The sequence below is a fragment of the Lontra canadensis genome, unplaced genomic scaffold (assembly GCF_010015895.1).
Source record: "Lontra canadensis isolate GAN:19392208 unplaced genomic scaffold, GSC_riverotter_1.0 scaffold9, whole genome shotgun sequence".
Classification (NCBI taxonomy): domain Eukaryota; kingdom Metazoa; phylum Chordata; class Mammalia; order Carnivora; family Mustelidae; genus Lontra; species Lontra canadensis.
In genome coordinates, this window is record NW_022631003.1 from 2,636,692 (window position 1) to 2,662,587 (window position 25,896).

A 25,896-nucleotide genomic window follows, 5' to 3' on the forward strand; every position below is an offset into this window, starting at 1 on the left:
GGAGATGCCTGTTTTCATCAGAAAAGCAATGTTTTAAAAAAGATTGTTCTACCTGTTATGAGAAAGCTGTTGGCTGTAGTGGTCATCTGGAATGCTCTATTTGTATCCAGTTCCATTGCATAAATGGTATAATGAGTTATCTTTCCATTGGGATACTCTGGAGGATCCCAGTACAACAAAATAGATGAAGAACTAATATTTTTGTAGTTTATAATTTGAATGGAGCTTGGCACTTGTAAAGAAGAATGAACAATTAATGTGAACAAAAAGAAAATGCATTACAATGTGTAAGAAAAATACTTGCAGGTAATTATTTCAAAGGAGATACATTCTTACCTTGCTCCTGTGTCCTCACATTGAGAACCGTTGGTGGTCCTTCTCCCATGATGGTGAAAGCAGATACACTAATCATGTGCTCAGTGAAAGGTACAAGCCTCCTGATAACATAAGACAGCTGTTCAGCTGCAATGTCAGTGATATACAGATTCTCTGTAGTTCCTATTTGAAATCAGTTTAAAAAAATCATCAAAATTATTTTTTTCTCACAGAGTGAAATCTTAAACTTGATTTCACATTAGTCATTAATTTCTCTATGTACTTCTTTATGCAAAATAATGAAGATATGTGTGAATAATAGGTATGTATAATTAATACTACATACATCCTGGAACATGAGACTAGTGTTTTGGAAAAATATAGCCTTCTGAAAGGGACTGGCTAAGAATTTTTTTCTGAAATGAAAGATGAGGTAGTAATATCAAATTAAAATGCTATAAGTCAATGCTCTGTTGTAATGTGAATATTATCAAAATGAGAATTATTTGGACTCAAAAATCACCATACCTTTATTAAAACTCTTGGAGGTTTAAAGCAAGCATGCTAGGGTAACTTACACATAAATATGTCTGAATAAGGATTTTAACAAATGTTAATTTCTTTAAATTAAGAACCTGTGCTTCCAACAATGTTAAATAACAATTAGGCCAAACAAATACCCAAGGAAACATCTGTATCAGAAATTGTAGGTCTCTTAATTTTTGGTCTTGCTCTGGTCTTTGCACAGGAAAAAAGTGTATTAGTAAATGAAATAAACATTTATTGAATGTAATGTGATTTTTTTTTTTTACTAATTCTACCATCATAAAATAACATAACACTTTTAATTTGGAATGAGATAATTACCAAATCAGAAAAAAGGCAATGAAAAAAAACATTCTTCTCACTCTTAGAATGACCAGAGAGATCATTTAGATCTTGTGTCGTGTAACCAAGTATTTTTAATTTGCTATCTATGGCATTCTTCTCTTAGAAACAATAAGATCTACTGACCCTGAAAAGCAAGTGTATACACTAATGACATCACCACATCGCTGGGGTCACCTACACCTGTTTATCACCGCATGCACTAGAGTTGTAACTTACTGACCTATTTACCTTTAGTGACATTTGAAAACCTATTACTCAAAAGCTGCAGAGAGTGGGAGGCCTGTAAATGATTTGAAGATATGTTAATCCCTCCCCATCACACCTGCTTTGGCAACTGTAATAACTGATTGTCTATGCAGCTTGGCCAGAGACTCTAGGGTGCTACTTTCTCTAGGAGGAAGGTCAGATGGGTTAGGAGGGGCCAACTCCTGCCTGTGTGGCATTTCCATTTGCTCCATGAGGTTATCCAACAGTTGAAGAAGAAAAAAAATCTGACTCCAGCTCATGAGCCATTAATAATATGGTTGAACTCGAAGCTAAGGTTCATATCTGGGCTAGCTAGGACTGGTAGTTTGAAATGCGCTTCAAAGAACATAAAAATGGTACCTACCAATTGCTGAATGCTGGTCTTCAACTCTGTTCCTCACAGGAAAGTTATTATGTGCATGGCTGTTATATATAGCGGAAGCAAGGGAGTACAGGTCTGAAGATATCTCTGCTGAACCCTCAAATAATTCTGCCATTGACTCTACTATGTTCACAGTTTCTGGAGTCATAGGGTCATCTGTATACTTCAGTTAAAAACAGACATTTACAATGACTCTAACAGTTACACTTAATAATGATTTCACTCAAGTATTTAACTTAAAAAACTAGTAACTTTGGAATCACACTTTTTAAAAAGATAATATTATTTCCACAACTACTGTTTTCCTTTACATTCCCAGATTTCATCCTAGAGCTATTAAATTCCTGCATCATTTTAACACATCCTGATCACTCCATTATTTAAGAGATCAATACCGTATTGTGGGATGAAGGGGATATTTGTTTCTAGTGTGAGTTACTTTATTGTAAAATTAGTCATCCACATACAGAAGTTTCATAACTAAACTATTTTAAAACTATTCACCCACAAAAGTAAGTGTTCTGGGCACACTGCCTTGTTAAAATATGTTTTGCTTCTCTATCTTTGTGTTCTCATTTGCACATGAGGTGTGAGAGGCTTTCATGCCCGCTTGATACATCAATAAACAGTAGTTTATCTTTGATCAAGGGAAGTTACAGACATGAACAAAGCTGCATGGCAATAGCTTTCAAATAGCTTGTCTAAGGCTCTGGACCTAAAGAATATTTTAAGTAACCGTGATTGCTCCTACATCCCATAACGTACTTCACACATGTCAAGTTCACCAAAGTAACCTATACTGAAGTGAAAATATCAGGGGCACATTACAGATAAATAAAGAAAGAGTTTCTATTGGGATAACAAGATGACTCTCTCCCTTCTCCCTCCCCACACAGCATAACTGATAGAGGAAAGGGTATTTGGGCCAAATACTATTAAGTATTTTCTGTAGTTTTTCAACCTCGGAAATAACACTAAGTGTTAATCAAAGTAAATGTTGCCTCAAGAGACTTAACAACCAAATGAAATGTGTGGACTCTGGATTCTAATTAGTACATACCTACCAACACAGTCTTCAAAGATAATCAGGAAAATTTGAATATGTTCTAGATATTAGATGATACCAAAACAATATTAGTAATTCTGATACTCGTGGTAATGGAATCATTATATGAATTAAAATGTCCATAAGTTTTAGAGATTTGTTCTTAAGTAGGCATGTAGGAGCAAAATGAAGTCTGGAATTCATTCTAAAATATGTCCAAGGCAATAGTAACAATGGGAAACAGCTGATGTTGGTATGGCAGGATGTTGGTTACTAAATCCAGGTGAAGGACTAATAGGGGGTTATTACATTCTCTTCTCTACTATTATATCTGTTCAAAATTTTCCAAGATAAATCATTTTGAAAAAAAAAAAATTGCAAGAACTACTTGCTTTCAGTCCATTCCTTTTCAAGTTCTACTTCAAAATTCAAAATTCAAAACCTTTTTAAGAAAAGCAAAAATGCTTTTTGCATTTATTCCTTCCCAACTCCATGCTCTCATATCCTCAAAACTTATAATATATAATAAAGGTTTTATTTATGTAAATAAGTTTTGATACTCTTATTTTTTAATTATCTTACATGTTTTGGGGTTGTCCTAGAGCCCAAAACAGGGTTTTATTCCTAAATAATATCAACACTTAGTATTTAAAAAAAAAAGTAAGAGGTGTTCAGGAAAAATTTCAGGAAGGCAAGAAATTTTAAGGCAGTTTGTCTAACCATCTACAAAGATAGGCCATTGGAATATTAACTTTTCTGAGATATGAAAGAATGGAGAAATGGTCTAAGGGCAATCTTTAGTTCTCCAAATGATGTTTATAAAATAAAATTATCTAAACTTGTTACATTTTTAGCCAGAAGAGTATTGTGATGGAAAGCAGGGGGACACCTATAAGATCTATTCTAAAATTGTTGCAAAAAGAACTCTGGAAAGAGAACTCTATATGGGATAAGTTAAAGGTCTTCTATCTTCCAACAGCTCACTTCAGTTCTGCCTCCACAAGGAAATCAGGGAGGGCATGAATCACAAACACATAATTCAGAGATGCTCTGGTATTCCAGTCAATAGTTTATGCTTGAAACACACAGCTGTTTCCACTATCAATCAGCCATTCTTTGAGAGTCTACTGTGTACAAAGCACTACAGAAGGTACAATGAAGTAGTACAATTTCCCCCTGAACTACAACTTTGCATTAAATCTCCCAATATTTTACACTCCATGTCAGATACATTATTAAGAGTAAAGCCACAGCATCCCATCGTTTTAAGTTAAGCATCTCTGTTGGCAACTGCCATTTCAATAAAAGAGTTGACCTAAATATTTTTGACTTCCTGAATTTCTCTCGAATTCTGGTATTCTGGAAAGACCCTTCCTAACTGGGGCAATGATTTGAACATTGGTTTCACAACAACCCAGAATATTATTTGTTATCACTGAGAGGGCTGTGCCATGAATATTTCTCACACTTCGCCTCTCTTAAAAAGACAGCAGATATTGGGTTTTTCAAAGAATGAAAAATAATTATCTCAAGAGCAAAAATGATGAGAAAGAACTAGAACTGAAGAAAGTAACTAGGGGGTGCCTGGGTGGCTCAGTTGGTTAAACATCTGCCTTTGGCTCGGGTCATGATCCCAGGATACTAGGATTGAGCCCCACATTGGGCTCCCTGCTCTGTGGGGAGTCTGCTTCTTCCTCTGCCTGCCACTCCCCCCACTTGTGTTTGCTCTCTCTCTCTCTGTGTGTCAAATAAATAAAACCTTAAAAAAAAAAAAAAAAGTAGTTGGAAGGGGTAGAAGTGGATGTGAGAGAAACAGAAGGGAAAAGAAGCCCACTGCAACTCCTAAAGGTTTCAGACTAATTGAGTTAGTCCCAGGCTCTCAACCTCAGCACTATTGACATTCTGTGTTAGATAATGTTTTGTTGTGCGAAGTTTAGCAACATCCCTGGTCCCTACCCATGAGAAGCATCTCCTCAGTTGTGACAAAGAAAAACGTCTTCAAAGGTTGCCAACTGGAGAGCAAAATCTCCCTTGGTTGAACACAATTGACTTAGGAAATGTCACAGTTATCCAACATGAAAGGCCTCTCATATGTTACCCAGGAATCTTTGGAATTTATGTGAAAGAATTACAAGTTCCTCAGAGTTAAATTCCTAATCCATCTGTATAAACCAACCTGATTCTACGTGTAATTACCTTCATTATAGCTAATATGATTTTATTTCTAAAAAAAACTCCATTACATCTATCAATTTAGACTCACTGGAAGTCTACTGGGTTAAATTAATGAAACAGTTGACTTATCCTTAAGAAAGGCTTCTATATTTTATTATGAACTATAACATGATTTATGCTGTTATTAAGCAGTGGTAAAAAGAAAAGTCTGCAATTAGTGTATGTTTGGAAATCTAATGGATATTGTATCCTCCTGCATATTATTTGGGTGACAAATCCTTAAGGCTTAATTCTTTTTCTGTTCCTAATGGTCAATAAAGTAAACTTTATCACAAGCATTCCTAAGCTACCCTTAAGTCCTGTCAGCTTCATTCCATAGCAATTGGTCAAGCATTTAGCTGGCTTTCTTCTCATGTTCACCAATGACAAAGACTGAGATTCTTGTGAAATAAATCAGATGAAAAGATGTATCTGTATGAATCTCAGAAATTCATAACATTAAGCAGCAAGATGGTGTTTGGGGGGAGAAAATGTCCCAGGATTCTACCAGAAGAACAAGTACAGGACGATATCTGAGTGTAAAATTCAACTTAAGAGCAGTCCATGGAGAGATGACTTAAGGGTTTTACAGACTTTAGTCTCAGTGGGATGAGTCTTGCAAAGAAATTAATTTTATTCTTTGAATTGAAAGAAGTAAGAAACGAACATCAAGGTGGAAAATATTTCTTCTCAATATGGATCTAATCAAATTACATATGGAATATTGTGTTCAGATATTTAAGAGGCTCATTGACAAACTGGAAAATATACATAGGAGAGTAATCAATAATATGATGGATCCAGAAACCACAGCTGATGAGAAACTGAGGACATTAAGCCTTAGGGAAATGACCATCGTTTTCAAATGATAAAAAATTACACTACTGTGTACTATTGTTACTACTACAAAGAATGACATTTAAAACTACTATGTGTCAAATATAGTGCTAAGTACTTTCACTCATATATCACTTCATTATAGCCCAAAGAGGTATCAAGAGCTTAATTTTACAGTCATCTGTTCAAGTTCACAAAAATAGTCATAGCAGAAGTAGGACTGAAACAGATTTCTCTGGTTCCAAATTCCAAGCTCATACCATGTGAGTCTAGAGAAGAGAGAGGAAACAAACTGGTAAACATTAGAAGACAAATAGTTCATTTCCGAACAGTTAGAGAACAGAGTACTTTCTTATTCATCTGTGCGTTTCCTGGACCTAACAGAATGTCTGGAACTTTGTAGTTACTTAATAACCGCATGCCTGCGAGGTCACAAAGAAGAATATTTTAAAGTTCATAGAATAGGAGCTGTTTTTATGGTAGTAGTTACCCTATTATCAGAGCTGATCAAATATTTTAGCAGAGTCTGGATTCCCAATCATTTATTAGGCATGTTATACATGCAATTCATATATAAATTTGGAAGGTGAAATAAAAGTCTTCAAATGTAGGCACCTGGGTGGCTCTGTGGGTTAAGCCTCTGCTTTCAGCTCGTCATGATCTCAGGGTCCTGGGATCGAGCCCCACATCGGGCTTGGTAGGGAGCCTGCTCCCCCTTCTCTCTCTGCCTGCCTCTCTGCCTACTTGTGATCTCTCTCTCTGTCAAATAAATAAATAAAATCTTTAAAACAAAAGTCTTCAAATGCTGAGATTTAATTTTCTAATATATTTTTCAAGAATTTGTTTAAATATTGAAAATGAAATCTTATACATGTTTCAGCATACTCATATAATCCCTATTTATTAAGAAATGAACAAACCATAAAAGGTCACTGGAAAAAAAATTTTCAATAAGGATAACTCACTGTCTACCATGATACTAAGGAGTTAGATTTCTTAAATAGATATATACCTTCTCCATCTCTTCTCAATTTTTAGTTACTTTGCATTAGAGAGAAGTATAAATAATATACTTAAACCTGGAAGGATTATTCTAATAGATGTGTGAAATATGTAATAGTGGGCTGGGACAGTGTGGTGTACCAACTCTCATGTGACCCTCCCCCATTATTCCTACCTGCTGCTGTTTATGCATTTGTATAATTCCTATGGTTGTGTGGAACTATGATTTGCACAGAACCAATGAAACAAGGCAAAGGTGAGAGGATGTCATTCCTTTGATTACATTGTACCAAACAGATTCCCTTTGCTGGCAGAATGAACTAAATGGCCACTTTGGGAAAATCCTCATGACCATCTTCCTGTGGGAGGCCTCTGTGAGCTGGGACTAAGGCTAGCGTCCAGTCAAAAAGCTGAGGCCCTCAGTTTTCCAGTCAAAAGGATATTAAATCTGCTGATCGGTCTGGAAATGGCTTCTTCCCAGTCAAGCCACCAGACGAAAACACAGCACAGTCTCTGACTGCAGCATTACAAGACCCTTAGCAGAGAATCCATCTAAGCTGTGTGGATTCCTGACTCAAAGAAACTGTGACATAATAAATTAATATGAATTGTCTTTTTTAATAAAGATTTTATTTATTTATTTATTTGACAGACAGAGATCACAAGTAGGCAGAGAGGCAGGCAGAGAGAGAGAAAGAGGAGGAAGCAGGCTCCCTGCGGAGCAGAGAGCCTGATGCTGGGCTCGATCATGACCTGAGCCGAAGGCAGAGGCTTTAACCCACTGAGCCACCCAGGTGCCCCTAATATGAGTTGTCTTGAGCTTGTGGCAAATGGTTATACTACAATGGAAAACTGATGCAGTAAGACAACAATAGTCCAGGTAAGAGACTATGCAATCCTGAGCTACGGTGGGGACACAGGAATGAAATATAGATGTATGAATCACCCTTTGGAGGTAAAAATAGCTGGCTTAATCTTGAATGACTACTCAACGCTCGGTATAACCCAAGTCAGAGGTAACCCCACGGTTTTGAACTTTTACGACAAAAAGAGTAACAATGCCATAATCTGAAAAGAGAAGTATCAGGCATGTAAAAGCACCATAAAGGCCTTCTCAGTGCTCAGAAAATGACCTTCACGTCAGAGACCTGTGGTGTCCCCAGTCCAAAGAGTAAAGGAATTCTAAGCTATTTGGTATCTAGGGTGCAAATTAGTCTCTCTCAAGACTTCATTCTTCATAACTGAAACTATTAATTGTCTTTTTTCTTGTGTGTCCCATGAAAACCTTCACAGGTCTCCATTGCCATCCCTGGATCTGTCAAGTTATCTGTTCCAAGCTGTATCCCAGCTTTGTCTCCTCCTACTGGTCATTAACCAGACCATTATCCATAAAAGGATTTTGTTTGTTTGTTTGTTTTATGAGGGAAAATGAGTTTAGATGAGATAAACCCTGAGAGAATCTCTCTAAAGATGGTTGCCATTAGGACTAGAGTATCAGAGAAAGACCAGAGTAGAAAGCAAGGCAAAAGGATCATTCAGGTAGGAAGCTGTGATTGAAACCATATGATCATCAAAAGAAAGTGTAAGAAGAAGGCTGAAAACAGGACTGGCTGGAATACGTTTATAATGAAGGAGTTTGGAGATTATAGGAGAACTAGCTGTTTCATTTTTTTTTTTTTTTTTACTACACAAGAGCAAAGTTTTGCAAAGTCACAGCATATGAAAGTGGAAGAAGCATGAGGCAGAAAATAATCAAAAACTGGAGAGTAGGAGAACAGAAAAATGGATTTTGGAGGAGACAATAAAGATGGGGACACTTAAAAATATATAACCACCTTATTTGACACTTAGGTCACTGATGACTTCTAACAAGATTTCAAGGACTTAGATAATTCTTATGAAAGAGTGTGGAGGCCATACTTTGAGAAGTAGAAGAGCGAATGAAAAGTAAGAGCCCTTATCTGGTATCAAGGTCAAAATGAAGCGTAATAAATGAATACACTAAACCAGAGGTTTTAACTATTATTTCCCCTACTCCTCACCCTATAAGGTAGGTCTATAAGCCCTGCTTTAAAAATGAGGGTACCAAGTCTCCAAAAGTTGACTTGTCCGAGGTTATAGAGCTAGTATAAGGCAGAGCCAAGACTAGAACCGAAGTCCATTTGGATTTAGAGCCTCTGCCATATCTCTCTCCCCAAATCAACTTCCTGAAAGATGAACCCAAACATCAGTCACATGGGAAAACAGAAATATCAGTAATAGACCTGATCTGATAAAGAAAGATACCATCATAGAAACAAAGAGAAGTAATGTGTTCTTTTATTGAGAGAGGCCAAAGAAACTAATAATGTGTATCAATCAGAGTGAAAGTTCCAATGCCATGATTAATAATCACAACAGTTCACAATTATTTAGCATAGCACTTATTACATACCACATACTGTTCTAAACTTTTTTGTACGCATTAACCCATTAAATCCTCATTAATACTTTTGTTATAGGGACTTTTATAATCTGTATCTTTGAGAAGAGGAAACTGAAGGTCAGAGAGGTCAGGCCAACTTCCTAAGGTTAAACCAACCATAATGACAAAACCAAGGTTTAAACCCGAGCATTCTGCCTCCTAGAACCATGCTGTCAATCTCTCTACTGTAGAGCCCATTAAATGACCAGGATCTAAACCCAGATTTATAGGACTCCAAAGCTCATGTTCTCTTCAGTGTATCATAGGGATTACAAGCCATATAGACAGAGGCAGAATCACAAAGAAGTCTTTCTAGAACATCTTAGCTTCAAGAAAAACAGGTGTATCTGGCCATTTAACAGATGTCATTAACAGAAGTGGGAGATCTGTCACCTCATCTCAAAACAGCTAACTATCTAATTTAAGACCGTCTCAGCCAGAGCAAAGGTTTAAGCTTTTGCTCTTTGCCTGAATTGTCCACTAGAGTATCAGAGAAAGCTTTAACACATCTTTTACACACAGAAAAGGAGTAAACATAGAATTGAATTTTAATCCTGTGCTGGAGATGTTGAATAATTGGGAGTTGTACATCTTGGTCAGCCAGAGTGCTTTGAGCCCACAGTAACATCAATTTTCAAGGGTATACAAGAAGTGAAAGAAAGTAGAGACTAGAAATAGAATAGACAATATGTAAGGGGAAAAATAATAGCACAGCTAGAAAAAGCAGTGATTCTAGACCAAAACAGTAGAAGTGAGTTGATGAACAGCCATCAGGTAGCTCCTGCAAGACCTGTGATTGGATTCATTGGTCCTAAGTGCATTTATGTTTGTACCTATTCTTGGATGTGACTAGTGTGGAGGCTTACAGGGGTCTCACAGGTGAAGAGCTGGCTGGGTAAGATGAATGAAGACAGGAAAGGGAAAACAGTGTTGCCCATATTTCTAACAAAAAAAAAAGGGGAAGGGGTGCCTGGGTGGCTCAGTGGGTTAGGCCTCTGCCTTTGGCTCAGGTCATGATCTCAAGATTCTGAGATCAAGCCCCACCTGGGGCTCTCTGCTCAGTGGGGAGCCTTCTTCCCCCAACCCCAATCCCGCCTGCTTGTGCGCTCTCTCTCTCTCTCTCTCTCAAATAAATAAATAAAATCTTTAAAACAAACAAACAAACAAACAAAAAACCAAAGGGGAAAAAATAAGACTTCCATTGTGAATAGAGGCAAACACATTGTCCTCTTATCATTTATCCATGCATGGCTTAATCTCCATAATTTAGTAGGTTGTTTCTATTTTAAGATTGATTTATTTATTTGAGAGAGAAAGAGTGAATGAGCAGGTAGAGGGGCAGAGGGAGAGGAAGAGAGAGAACCTCAAGCAGAATCCCCCACTGCAGGGAGTGGGACAGGAGCCCACCCTCACAACTTTGAGATCATGACCTAAGTCTGACACTTAACCAACTGAGCCACCTAGGTGCCATCTGCTTTCTTTAATCAAACATACTTTGCTTTCTTTTTTTTTTTTTTTCCGAGATAGCTTTGAAAAAAAAATTAGCTCCCAAAGACTGAACAGGACAAGTCATTTGTCAACAACTACTAAATACTATGCTTTTCCCTGGCAACTGTTCCAAATTGCAAGGAGGCCTAAGAGGAGTGTTTAAATCATAACAGGAGTTTCTAAACAATTCATTAACTGAATTACCATAATAAAATTCACTTATGGAAGCACCTTTAGTCCCGCTTAATTGCTCAATTAACATTTTTATATGCTGAAAAAGAATAATAGCATTTAACTAATAATGTATGTTCTAAAATGAAATATGACCCAGTTGGATGATCTTTATAGCTCAAATTTACTTTGTACCATGATGCTTGTCATACATTTTATGTTTGAATGCTGGAAAGTCTTCCAAGTTATCAGGGCCAAAACCAAGGAGAAAGGGCTCACCAAGATGTGAAATGAAAGTGAATACCTCATCTTTTCCTGTGAGCAAAGTATTTTCCAGAATTACTCCTGTCTCTGAAACCAGAACTTTGACTCTGTATTGGTTAATGATTCCATTTGGTTGTCGTGGTTTCTTCCAAGTAATTCTTATTTGTGTGGCTTCTACTTCTGCAAGTTGTAAATCAAATATTGCACCTGGAACTAAAAAAAAAAAAGAATAAGGAGGGGACGAATTTAACAGAATATTTTTAAATCTTAAAAATTCCCTAAATTCTTAGCTTACCATTTAAGATTTGTAAGGAAGTCTATTAGAAAATAGACTACAACAATTTATTATTTATTAACAGATATGTATAAGATTCATTAAATAAACAGATAACGTTAAATTTCTACATATTGTTCTCAAAAATGTAAATAAGAAATAGGATAACATAGAGTTATTTCCTCAAATCAGAATGTCATAATATTTGTTTGAAACAAATTCATTAATCAAAATAACTTCCCAGAAAAAGCTGTTTAGGGATGATTAATGCCCAGCAGAAACCCTGAAAGCTTTATAAAATTATAACAACATATCAAAAAATAATATCCAGAAGACTTTGCCTGAAATGAAATGTAGTTGGTAAATTCAACTAGGTTATCTTTCAACTTATTACATGAGATTGCTTGAAGAGTTGATTGATTTCGGTCTGCTGATTTTACAAATGAATTATGTGAGTCTCTAATTTCAGGTACTCTTACTCTTTTAAGTAATAAAGAGAAACAGAAACAAACTAACCACTGGCTTACAATAAAGCACCAAGTACTTAGGTAAATTGTAGTTAGAAAGTGACCATGAGTGACACCCAATAACCCTCCCAATACCAAAGGAGTAATAATGGATCAAGGATAAACATGCCCTTTTGTCTACTTTTTGTTTATAGCTAGTGTGATTATGTATAGCCAATTTACCCCTCCCCTAAATTTGCTAACCTATAAGATGGGTAAAATTATACTGCTCTTATTACTATGGAAGGTTACCATAAGGAACCTTGAATGAAAAGCTCAAGAAAGAAAATAATATAACTCCTTATAATCAAGATGTAGTAAAACATCAAATTCATTTCCCTAAGCTATTTTACATTAGAATAGTTTTAGCAAATATCATTTAGAACAGAAGTACTTTAGGGATATAATATAAATAGAAGTACTTCAGGGATATAATATAAATAGAGAATGACCCTTTTCCCTTTTAAGATAACAGAAAGGAATTGAAAATCAGTGTCACAACTCTTGTCAACATGATTTAAAATTAATGAATATAATTATGCTTACCTCAACCATATAGGAAACTGTAGGGATTTTTCATTCCACAGATTTGAGGGTTTTTGTCTCTATGAAGTAGCCATTTAAAAAGCCCCCTAGAGGCGCCTGGGTGGCTCAGTGGGTTAAAGCCGCTGCCTTCAGCTCAGGTCATGATCCCGGGTCCTGGGATCGAGCCCTGCCTCGGGCTCTCTGCTCAACAGGGAGCCTGCTTCCCTTCCTCTCTCTCTCTGCCTGCCTCTCTGCCTACTTGTGATCTCTGTCTGTCAAATAAATAAATAAAATCTTAAAAAAAAAAAAAGCCCCCTAGATATTGTAACAATATAAGTATTTCTAAATCTTTCTAAATAGTTAATGGCTAGATGAATGAATGAGTCATTCTTGCCTAAGATTTTCATTACTACTGCAGCCAATATTTTTGTGTCCAGCACATAGTAACAACTCTGCTCAAAACTGGAATATAAACATGGAAGTACCACTGTAATTTGCTAATTCTTTAAATCTCCTTTTCTAAAAACATTTCCGTATTTCTTTATATAGAAGGATAACTCTTTAGATTGATCTCTCCCCACAGAACATCTGATCTGAAGGAAAAATAGTTTGACATTTGAAGGATGGAGGAAGAGTTCTAGACTAGGACCCCATAATCACAGATTCACTCCATCATCCAGCAGACTGAGCCCTCATCTTTTGATCATTGTTCTAGGCTCTTGAGGATCGAGCAAGAAATAAGATAGATAAAAACTTTTGCACAGGTCACCTCTTGTATAAGTATATATAAAATAAATATTGTTCCTAACATATATGGTCCTTATGTTTCTATCAACATATTTACCAACATACATTTTTCCAAAGGCAGAGCAACTTTCCAATTGACTGTGTACTATGAAAATAACACAGCCATTTAAATAGCAAAGCTTCCATTCCACCTTTCTTCTACATTTTATTTTAGATCTTTATTTGCTATGTAGACATAGCAAATATTTTATTTTTTTTATTTTATTTTATTTTATTTACTTTATTTTATTTGCTATGTAGACAAAGCCTTGGCCAGTATTGTATCATGGAAGAGATCTGGCATTTTTCCATTTAATTTGATCTTGTGTAGAACTTCAACTGAAGAAACAAATTTAATGACTACACTGATCAGATTAAGAGGTAAGGAAACCCTGCCTATCAAAAAAATAAGTAAAGTGTCATTTCCATTTGACGTAACACATTAATCTAGTGAATACCAGAAACTACCCAGTACAGCAAAAAGAAAAAAAAAAAAAGTGTGTGTGTGTGTGTGTGTGTGTGTGTGTGTGAATTTACTATCCCTTATTTAATCAAAGAGAGGAAATCTTCTAATTTATAAGATATTTTTCAAAATAACTTAGTAAGTATTGCTCTATGACACCAATGCCTTAAATTACAGTTCAAGTAAAGATTAAGTTGTTCTATATTACCCTAAAAATGTACCCCTGTATAAGAATGACTGTAAGTCTCTCTCTCTCTCTTTTTTTCAATGAAAGAAGAAAAAGCTTGTGGGGCAAAGGAAATGACTCCATTTGTGCTTGTCCTTGTCCTAAGAAGGATACTTGATCTGTTACAGCAAAAATTCTTATTAGGAAACCAGAGAAGTATGGATTAAATCAGATTCTTTTAATATTGATACCAAATTAACTAAAGAAAATAAAAAACACAAGGCAATTATTCATGGTTCAGCATCAATTCTGAGGTGTAGTCTGTAGGAACTTCCTAAGAATCATTCTCAAGTCAATACATCTATAAATTTTATAATAAATGAGAAACAGAACAGACATATAAAGGATAAATAATGTTCCAAATGAGTTTAAGCTTTCAAATGAAAAAGTGTTAGAAAAAATAAAATGGAGACACTGGCACAGGGGAAAGAAAATATATTAAAATAAATTTTGCCATTATGTAGGATGCCCGGGTGGCTCAGTTGGTTGAGCATCTGACTCTTGGTTTCGGCTCAGGTCATGAACTCAGGGCAATGATCTCAGGGTTATGAGATGGGGAGCCCTGTGTCAGGCTCTGTGCTCAGTAGGGAGTCTGCTTAAGGTTCTCTCCCTCCTCCCCTCCTTACCTCCTTACCTCCTTATTTCTCTCTAAAATAAATCAATCTTTTAAAACATAAATTAAATGTTGCTATTGTCTAGCAAATTAAACTAATTTGTTAAATTTTAATTAAATTAAACTAATTTTGGAAAAAAATCTATTGACAAAAGTCATTGAGAACCCTGAAAATTTGAGACTTTCTCTGATTTCCCTACTAATGTTTATACTATTTGCAGAAAGGAACAAGTTGAAGGACAAAAATCTTCACTTTCATAGTCTATTTATGGAAGAATAAATATGGATTTCAATACTGTATTTGCTTTTAAGAAACAATGTTAACCTTCTTATGAGATTTCGATACTAGTGACAGAAAAGTTATTAGGTGATATTGAAGCAACAAAGTTTTACTTAAGATTTGTTTAAACATCCCAAACAAATAGTAAGAAAATGCTGATGTCTATGTTGTATACAATAGCACTGTCTCATTTTGGGATAGGCAACTCCATGACACTTTGTAACATTGGAAATTATTAAACTATCTTTGTTTGCCAAAACCATCTCTTCCTCATACTTATGTAGAAGTCTGCTCAGTAAAATATTAATGTATATATAGGAATCTTAGGAAATGTACAAGAGTACTGCCATGACATGATGTTGACTTTCATTGATCAAAGTAGGCTATGGACTATAACATTCTCAGTGTTAATGAAATCAGCCCCATATTACTATAATAGCATATGTAATTGTCTATAAGAGAAATTCAACATAAATATATAAATATATATATTTATATATGTATATATATATATAAATTCAACATAAATATAAAATTCAACATTTTTTCCATGACTATCTGGAGATTTGTTAGAACACCAGTTGTTTTAAAAAACATTAATTTAAAAATTGGTCCTAGTATATTTTTAAATAGATAGTCTACTTTTAAATATGGAGAAGAAAATAAATTGGGTAACCTTAATTAGAATACAAAGAATCCAGCTGTATTAATAAATGAAAAAGAACAGCCTAAAATTAATATATCAAATTAATATATCAATTTTAACTGAAAGTATATAGTTCTAGTGAGTTATTAGATTGTTTTCATATAGTTTAAAGATTCCCTTATTGCAAAGTTTTAATTAGCAGGACTAGGACTAATTAGTGTTGTCAGAAGTTGAAAGCTACATTTACTGCACTTGCCACAGCATTTCACTGAAGCCCTTCCTAAGTCTGAACTATCCCAAGAGAACTCTATGGAGGAAGGCTGGCATGTAGAGATAAGAACCATGCCATCGCTGCCCTTAGTGGACCCCACCTGCTGCCAGTGGAACCCCCTGAGGACCACCTGGATATGGTCAGGACGGTAGTAAGATAAAACTCAGGATAAATTGTTTATTACATAGGGCAAACAAAGTCGTTTGTTCAAAATAATTTTGTGTCAAAAATAAGCCATGTGAAAAATATAGAACAACAATTTAAATTTTTATTTATTACTTTGTGAATAAAAAAAGATACAAAAATAAAGAAAGAGGGATAAACTCTTTTAACGATGTCCAAAATCAACAGCATGAGAGCATGTGGCAATATATTACCTATTTCCCTATTTTTGCCAAATGCTATAGGCCAAAAATAAGGATAATAAAAAAATAACCTTAAATTACCGATTCAACTTAGGGGTGCCAAAACTGGTTTGATTTGAAGGAAGACAAAAATTCTGAATTTATTTAACTGCATGACTTAAGAATAAAAATTATTTGGCCAATTAAGTGGTTTGAGAAAATGCTATAAAATCAAACCGAAGGACTCTAGACTAATGAGGGCCAGGTCACTCTGCCATTTTTGGTAGCCATTCATAAAGCTGTCTGGCTTTCTAAGAAATGCTTAAGAGCAGTTATTAGGTGAAGGGGAGATTTAAGGTGTAATGGAAATAAATACAAAGGTAAGACTTCTGACAGAAACACAATGGAAAAATTTTAGTAACGAAGAAATGAAAACATTTTGCTTGTAAGTATACATCTCTTTCTTAATCTGTGTATTGAAATCGTATACACATCAGCATTTTCATTTGATATAAAACATAATGTTTACATTCTTTCAACAGCAAAATATTAATAATGGTTAATTGTTCTTTGAAGGGAAGTACAAAATTCCCTAATAGTTGCTGCCCTCTAATGGTCAGATACTTGAGTGATTTATCTCTCAGTCTTGATGAACATAAGCCCAATCTTTAGTTATATGTGCATATGTGCACTTGCACACATGTGTGTATTTAATTTATAAGTTCCTGTATGTTAGCTATCACACAAAATCTGGAAATTTTTCCAGTGTTAATGTGCTTGTAATAAAATTGTGATCTTCTCAAATAATTGCAATCCCTAAGTAAAAATGAAGACATTTTAGCAAGTTTGATGTGGGCCAGGAAAATAAGTTGTGAGACAATGCAGGAACATTTTTTAAACACCTAAAACTGTGATGTTTAATGCATGCTAACAAAAACTTTCTTTAGGAGAGCTATTTGTGTAATTATTTCAGGATGTGCTAGTAAACTTGTATTATGCATCCTCTAGGAATCCTCACTTGCTTAATATATCCTTTTGTTTAAAAACATATTTTGTTAGAAGCATTGGGGATATATGGATTCCCCTAAACGTCATTCTGTGAGAAAAATCTATTCTATATTGAATAATGTGAGTCAAACAATGTTAAATGTGTTTGTTTTTTTCCTCGGACCTCTTGAGGTTTTGCCAGTCTTCACTGTGAGTCTCAAACACACTGACACTACAGGTAGTACTTCCTAACCTTGCTTGATCTCCAGTTCCTCTATGAAGCATGCTGTGGGTTTAAAGTTCTGAGGAACACATGTTTGGAATGCATAGGTAGTAATCTGGTAAGTAAATAGCATGAAATAAGTAAATATAACCCAAATAGCTTCTAATATAATGTTTAACCAATGCAGTAAAATCCACAAGCAGAGTAAAATATCTTATGAGCACACTGAAAAAGATGTTTTTACCTTCTGGAGGAGTGAATACTGAAGTATTTGTTTTGGGTCCAATTCCTGCACTGGTCTCAGCAGCAACATATACATCGTACAACGTAAATGGTGTTAGGTTAGTGAACGCAAATTTAAGGTCTTTCGTGCTATTATCCAAAATTCGACCTGCAAAAAACAAAAGATACTGTGAATTATTTCCTCATTAGGCACATAATCATTTTCACATTTCAGTAGAGAACCAAGAATAGCAATTAACGTTTGTTATTACAATTTTAATACATTATAATTACAATTATTTCAAGTTTCAAACATTTAGCTTAGTGGTACATTGATATCAGGTTAATTAAAACAATGGAAAGAACATGAAAATCTCCTGGTAGTCAGAATAACATTAAATCATAAAGCCCTATCCAATTACCATGTTACTTTTTGACATTTTTAAAAAGAAAACATTAGATTTTGCTAATATTAAAATAATGACAGTATTTTATACATAAATTTAGTTAATTAAGATACTAAACATTCTCATTATCTTCTATAAAAAGACATTTTTAGAAAATACTTGTAGTTCTGCTTCTGAACAAAACTCCTTCTTAATAGCCCATCGTCAAAATTCTTTTAATCCTCAACTTTACCCCTGAATAATTGTTTCATTTCTTGCTGTAGCTGAAACCTGGCTCTCCCCTAAAAACATGGCTTCTGTTCCCCGAATGGTCTAATTTATCTCACCGTCACCAAGTGATGAGGCCTTCAGGTGTGGCATGTGTTTCCCCAGCACCTCAGGGTCTAGTCTTAGACCAGCCCACCTCCCTCCTTACAAAAGCTCACAGCTTTCAATCTCATGTCATGGATGGTCTCCACCAACCTTCGTTGCTGTGATAGATGTAGGCCTAGGGTCATTCACCTTCATTCCGGATGGTTTAGTGCCTGCTTCAATGTCACTGTCTTTAGTGCTAATTTGTGGTGATTTCAGGATTCCCTACACTTGGTCCTTAAAACACTCCCAGCTCTCCTCAAATAATCTAATCCACCACCCTATCTCATCTACTCCCATAGACATCACAACTGCAAGTAACTGCGAATGTCCCATGATCCCAATTTCTTGCATCTTTCTCTAACTTATTCTAGAACCCCAAAGCAACAATTCTTTAAGTTCATTGGGACCTCCAATCCATTGATCGTATGAACTATTTTATTTTATTCTGCTTGGTTTGGTCCCTTACTACTTGGTTTCCACTATTATCCAGCCTCAATGGCACTGTCAATTAATCACTACCTATACATAAGCCTTCCATTCCCTTGTCCTCCTCTTGTTGAAAGGAGCTGGAGAAAAACACAGATCCACTCTGATTGATATCACTTTATTCACTACCATACCCCAAAGGAGCCTTAAATTTTGATAGCCCCCTATTCAACTTCTGTGACCTAATCACTCTCTACTCTTCTGGTTGATTTCTTTTGTAGAACTATTTTAGAAAAGAATTTTAGAGTTTACTTAATTGACTTCCAGCAATAATATCTGAACCCCTCAAAATATCTGATAAGGGAACATCCAGGTCCTGCTTGTTCAAAAAGATGAACTTGCTACATTATAAAGTTGCCTGTATTATTTTTAGAGAGCTCTAATTATTAGAAATGCACTCCTTGTTCTAAGCAGAGATTTGAACTAACTGAAGTCCATTGTTCTTCATAAACATATTTGCAATTAAGTAAGTCAAGGTCCTCCTGTTCAAACATTTGAAGACATATATGTCCTCTAACACTTCTCTTCTTAGGAGTTATCTTATTCTCTTAGCTTCTCCTCATGAAATATGGAACATGAACAATGTTTTGCCATCCATATACTTATTTAAGATTTTAAATAAAAAGTTCAAAGAGCCTCACCTCCCTTGTTGCTTTTCTATTATTTGCTTCAATTGTAAGATCTTATTTTAAAAAAGAGCATATTACTTTTAAGAACTTTGAAAATACTAATGTGTTTTGTATAATTCTTACTCCAAAAGGTAAACACAAAACTGGTTTGAGACTTACCTGATGGTCCATATAATTCAAGTCTGTAACTAAATTTCCCTGTTACTACACTAGGTGGGTCCCATGAAATTGAAAAGGACTTCCCTGTAATGTTGCCTGTTACACAGTTTTGTGGTGGTCCTTCAGGAACTAAAATGGTTATAGAAAAAAATGAATAAATAATATATACTTAAAATAAGTGAGCATTTTATTAAATATACACAACAAAACACAAAGTCTGAAAGAAAATAAAATATCACACTATGAGCAAAGGGTTTTTTAACTTTAAAAAAAGGAAAAATGAATAAATTTAATAATTTAAATAAGGCATGCTGGATCATCAGATGAACTACTTATTTGCAACAGTTACAACTTCAATTTAATGTTGTATATGACTGCACAGGCTATTTCATTCTCATTCTAATATTGTTCCTTGTATAGTTACATTGTCCTGATACACACCTATATATTGAATTCAACCAGCCCTCGGCATCTGACTTGAAAAAACACCCTCCCCCTGGTGGACACAGGTAGAAGGGTCAGGGAATTAACTGTCCGTATGTTACCTTATTGGCAAAGATCTTCACTTTATGTATCACTATTTGTATTTGTTTCTGAGAGGAAATTTATAACGTACAGTTAGAAGATTCTAATGTAACATTGCCAGCATGTAAAAAATAATGATATTTTAAAATAGTCTACTTTTCACAGATGTAGTCCCACATTTTACTTTCTTTTGATTGAAATGAAACATTCCAAATATTTTTCTCAAGCCAAAGTTCTTGTCTACTAAATTTCACTTTGTGTTATCCTTAAGAAATTATTTTTTAACTGTATAAGTAGTATGGAAGGAGAAAATGGTATGATTCAAAGATAACTATTTAAATCAAGAAAAAACTTCAAACTTAATGTGATGAAATGATAAAAGCTGACAGCTATGTCATCAGAAAAAAAATACTGTTTTAGGGAAATCACCCTACCAGTAATAATTTCCAGTAACCTCAAAAATTACCAAACACAATGGAATGTCTCGTATTACATATTTAATATGATATTGTGTTAGTAACTACATAAATTTACATATATATAATACTGTAATCCCATAATTAAATATATAAACACCCGTAGCTAGAAATTATGTGCACTTTTCAAATTTCATAATAATACAAATTATACTCATTGAATCCTACCACCACCACCATAAGGGAGGTACTATTGCTATCTCCATTTTTCACATAGGGAAACCCAGTGCAAAGAGAAGATAAGTAGGTATATTTTTAAGTACTATTTTTGTCTAATATTGAAATGTGAATCACATGATATTTCTTCTACTATAGGTAAAACTTCCACTTTTGGTTGTAACAATATCAGTGAGAGGAGGGTATAGATGATTATAGGAGAAGGAGAAGAACAGAGATGATTTTGAAAATGGCTCAGATCAAAGATAAATTAAAGCTGATTGTAGGATCATGGTTATTAAGCTCAAGAATCCATTCTTCCAAATGTCCTTTTTCTTTTTAGATGCTTATGTTAGTATTGTAAAAGGATACTGAAATTAAAGATGCTTCAGATGGTATGTCCATGATCTGTTATGGGGGGAAAAGTTATTGGAAGGGAAAGAAGGTTTTAACAGAAAGATCTATATAGAAAAAATGAAAGATTATTATATAACTAATTTAATTCTTTTTTTTTCTACATACACAAAAAATGAAACCATACCTGATTCTGGTGTTCTGACGATTGTACTATCAATATAACCTGCTTCAGTTGTAACAGCAGAAACTTCAAAAAGATACGTTGTATAAGGTCTCAAATGTGTCACTACAAAACTGATAGGCTCTTTCCACACAGAGCTTATTTTACTCCTAGCTAACGTGCTTGATGAGTATGTGGTACGTGATGGGGGCGTAACTCTAGCAAGGGTTGGAGAAGGGCTGGTTGTACTCCACAAAAAAGATTCATTATTCTCCTAGTAAATAAAATAAACAGCAATAGAAAAATAATGTGGTATTTCTTAATGAATATGAGCAGTGTAATTTATTTCTTTCCTTTATAGCATAAATATTATTCTTAAATTTATGTTTATGTATATAATTTATTAAGATTTTAATAGATTGTTATCTATTCCAAGTTATGGACCAATTTGCTAGAGCTTAATTATACCCATTTATGTCTACAGTTTTAGAAGAGAATATATTTATTGCGTTCTTTATACGTTCATATTTCTTATGAATAGGATTTCAAAAGGCTTAGCAACACCAAAATCATTAGTAAGAATTTTTAAAATTCATGCTAAAAGTTCAAGAACCAAAGAGATATTCTCCCTTTTGTGAAATTTCAAGCATACATCACTTTATCACTGGTACTATCATTTTTTTCCTCATAAATACTCAAATGATAAAGCCAATAACATAAATGTTGTGTATGTATACATATGTGCATATATATATATATATGTGTGTATTAGAAATACAGCCTAATTTTAAAAAGAAGGTTTTAAGACTTCTATAACTTACAGTATTTAAAACAAAAGTAATCTTGTTTGTTTTCCCATCAATAATATCACAAAGATCATCTAGATTATTTTTGGAAAAACATTATTATGGTACTTTCCCATAAATGACTAGAGTCATTTAACAAATTCTTCACCAAAGATATGCACAACAAAAACAATCTACTAACATGAACATAATTTTGACTGTTGCCTTCTCTACCCTTCCTGTCACATGGAAATATTTTTTTTTTCCAGTGATATCCTTTACTATCCTATTTCAGGTCTTTTTAAATATCCTCCACTCAAAATACTCCTTACACAATTTCCCCTGTCCTTACACCAAGGCAATTCCAAGGTCCATTAACAAATGCTACTCCTTTCATGATGTCTCTTCATAGCTTCCTGTAAGATTTTTATATCTCTTGAATTCTCAAACCCTTCTCTTACACTACCTTGAATACAGTCAGTTGTGTCTAACATGATACTATAACTGAACACTATAAGGAATCAAACAGCTAATAACCACTGTGGTTTAAAAAGTTTTCAGATACTAGAAACTTCAAGTGAGAGGCTCACACCTAAAATTTTTGAGACACAGAAAGTGTTCCATGATACTTACATTACATTCTGGCAATTTCCCAGTTAAAATGTCTTCCACTCTGATGGAGACATCTTTCACTACTATCCCACTTCTGGCATGTTTCACACTAATCTTGAAGCTGGTAATTTTGCCATTTGGTTGCCGAGGTAAATACCAAATCAGATTTACTGCAGAATAGTTAAAAGCCTCAACTGTGAGATTCACCACTTTTCCTGGGGCTGGGGAAGTAACAGAGATTGAAGGAAAAGAAAAAACACTGTTACAAAATTTAGAATGGCATTCATATAATGTTGAGATGTTATATTTCTCATGTTATATAAAATTAAATATACCCTGTTAGAAAAAAACCTACTCTTTCTCTCAAATAAATTATAAAATATTTAAAAATAAAATAAATTTAAGATGTACAAGATGTGAATTTAACACATTTCCATACTGTGCTATGACTGCCATTGTAGTGATATTTAGTACTTTTATGATATTACATAATTATAAAATCACCTTATATAACTATAATATCACACTGTTATCTATATTCATTATACTGTGCATCAGATCTCTACGCTTATTTATTACTTAAGGTAAGTTTGTACCTATAAACAACATCAGTCTTACACTCCCACCCCATCCTCTGGTGACCACCATTTTATTCAATTCATGAATCCCAGTCGCCCTTTTAAGTTTCTTATTTGTGTAAACTATACATACGCTTATAAGTATGCCTGTATACACACACATACACACACAAATTAAATACATACATACAAAAAAACAAATACAATTTGTTTTCAAAACATTTTCAACTGAGCTTCAATAACAGTCAGTCACAGGGAACTACTCGAGTATAAACTTGAATTTATAACATAATCAAAAATTTACTAAATACATGATTTCTAAATATTTGAAAAGTGACCAAAAATATTAAATACATAGAAAGTGATTAAATATGTTGGGGCACCTGGGTGGCTCAGTCAGTTAGTTAAAGCATCTGACTTCAGCTCAGATCACGATCCCAGGGTCCTAGGATCAGATTGAGTCCTGCTCCTGGAATTGAGCCCCCTCTTGAGCCCCCTGTTGGGCTCCCTGCTCTGCGGGGGAGTCTGCTTCTTTTTCTCCCTCTGTCCCTCCCCCTGCTCATGTGCTCTCTCTCTCTCTCTGTCTCTCTGATAAATGCATAAAATATTTTTTAAAAAGAAAGTAATCAAATACAATAAACGTTTAGTGAAAAAGGTATTTTTATTAACTTGCTTTAATCCTTTTTATCTCAATTAAATATTTCTGCTTTTATTTTCTTTTTGTGACTTCATTATGTCTGAAGAATAATGCTGGCTCTTTTCTGTAGTTGGTAGATCTTTCCCTAAATATTATAGTTTCTACTTCTGAACTTTCATGTGCCAAAACCCATTATTTCTTGATGTTCGTAGAATGAATTCATCCATCTTGATCCAAGCAAAGGTTTGACACTGCGGTATCAAAAACTTCTGTTTATAAAGTCATTTCATCTCTCAGTTAGGTGTCTTCCAACACTTTGAGGATATATCTAGACTAGTGGCATGCATAAATCTGTCTAAGTATGTGAAGGTGTCTACAACTTTACAAAGTATATGTTATGCAAAGTATACATTTATTGAGCCAGAAACTTCATAAATCCAATATAGAGACTTTTCCTGCATTTCTAACGATTCATCAAGTTGAAAATGGAGGTGCATTCTATTATCCCAAAGCCCAAATAAATTCTATGTTTACCTGAAATAATGCTGCATGGGAAGTTAAGAAGTTGAGATTTTTGTGCTTGTGGATGCAATATTAACTCAGGATGGTATAACTAGTTAACTCGTACACTCTTCCTAAGAGTATTTTTATTCACAGGAAAAGAAATTCCTTCTTATTTAACAATAAAAAATGCAGCTTATTTATCCATGAACTATTCCTTAAATTTGGATTCTTTATATCATAAATAATGAAAAGTGGTACTTAGGGTGAAAATTGCAGAATACCGATGCAATTAAATTAAGATTTACATTATGTTTTTACCTCTTTATATTTACCAAAAAAAAAAAAAAAGGAAATATAGGGGCAAGAGAAAATATATAATATATAATTTGCCCAAAAACACACAATAAATGAGAAACAGTAAGACTCTCAAGAAAAAATTTCTCATACGTCATTCAAAAGTTATTCCAATTAACTTTCCTGAAACTGAAAACATAAGTAATAAATTTTTCTTTTTTATCCTGGTGAATATTTAATTTTGAAATGATAATTTTCCCACTTGAATTTTAGTTGTATGAATAATTTGAAAGTCAATATGCTCAAAATCAACAAGAGTAATTTAAACCTCATAAATGGTTAATTTCTAATTTTAATAAACTGAATTTTCTCTAACTTCCTATGGAATAGAGCATGTTTTCATATGCTTCTCTAGATAAAGTCTCAAACAGAAACTAGGCCACAAAGCTTGATGTATCTTTTTTAACATGAACCGTTGCATTAGCCTCTCCAGATACACAGAGTTCATTCAATTTATCTCGTTGGCATAAAGTGGCTCACTGGAAGATTTTTGTCTTTTAAATATGTAGAACATTTATAGTTGTAAAAAATTATGGAAATTCTTTTTACAGTAGTTACCACTAACCCTACATATTACTTAGTAACTCATAGTTATCTTAGCCCACAGAATGTAAGTTCCACAGAAAATATCTGTTGTTGAATGGAGATGCCATTATTTATATAATCATTCTGAATTTATTGGTCCTAACTTTTTACTATTATAAATAAATGGAGGAATTATTAAATAAATAAAACTCCTCCATTCATTAACTTATTTTTATCAAAAATCTTATGATCTACTAGGCTGAGATATAGAATAAAAAATAAGCAAGTAAATGTGTACTATATCAGGCTGCTCTAATGAAGAAAAATAATTTGTTAGGACTAGAGATGGACAGGAAGAAATACAGCCTATTTTAGGAGGTATAGTTAGGAAAGTTAATGTGAGATTTGAATTAACTAGGGGAGAGAGACATGTGGTATTTAGTGAAAGAGTATTTCAGTTAGAGGAAATAGCAAGTACAAAGGCCCTTTGATGGAAGATAGGTATGG

At 34.2% G+C, this 25,896-nt stretch overlaps 1 protein-coding gene across 2 annotated transcripts in view; it reads right to left on the bottom strand.

The window, feature by feature from the left end:
- PTPRQ (protein tyrosine phosphatase receptor type Q) overlaps nt 1-25,896 on the bottom strand; it is a 197,368-nt gene that overhangs the window by 158,977 nt on the left and 12,495 nt on the right. For both annotated transcript variants that reach the window (XM_032854693.1, XM_032854692.1), the window contains 8 exons: nt 22,813-23,012; nt 21,419-21,668; nt 19,721-19,849; nt 17,708-17,854; nt 11,360-11,532; nt 1,817-1,997; nt 337-498; nt 53-232 (listed from right to left, as the gene is read on the bottom strand). In XM_032854693.1, coding sequence (XP_032710584.1) covers nt 53-232; nt 337-498; nt 1,817-1,997; nt 11,360-11,532; nt 17,708-17,854; nt 19,721-19,849; nt 21,419-21,668; nt 22,813-23,012 — 1,422 coding nt within the window. The remainder of the gene's footprint in view (nt 1-52; nt 233-336; nt 499-1,816; nt 1,998-11,359; nt 11,533-17,707; nt 17,855-19,720; nt 19,850-21,418; nt 21,669-22,812; nt 23,013-25,896) is intronic.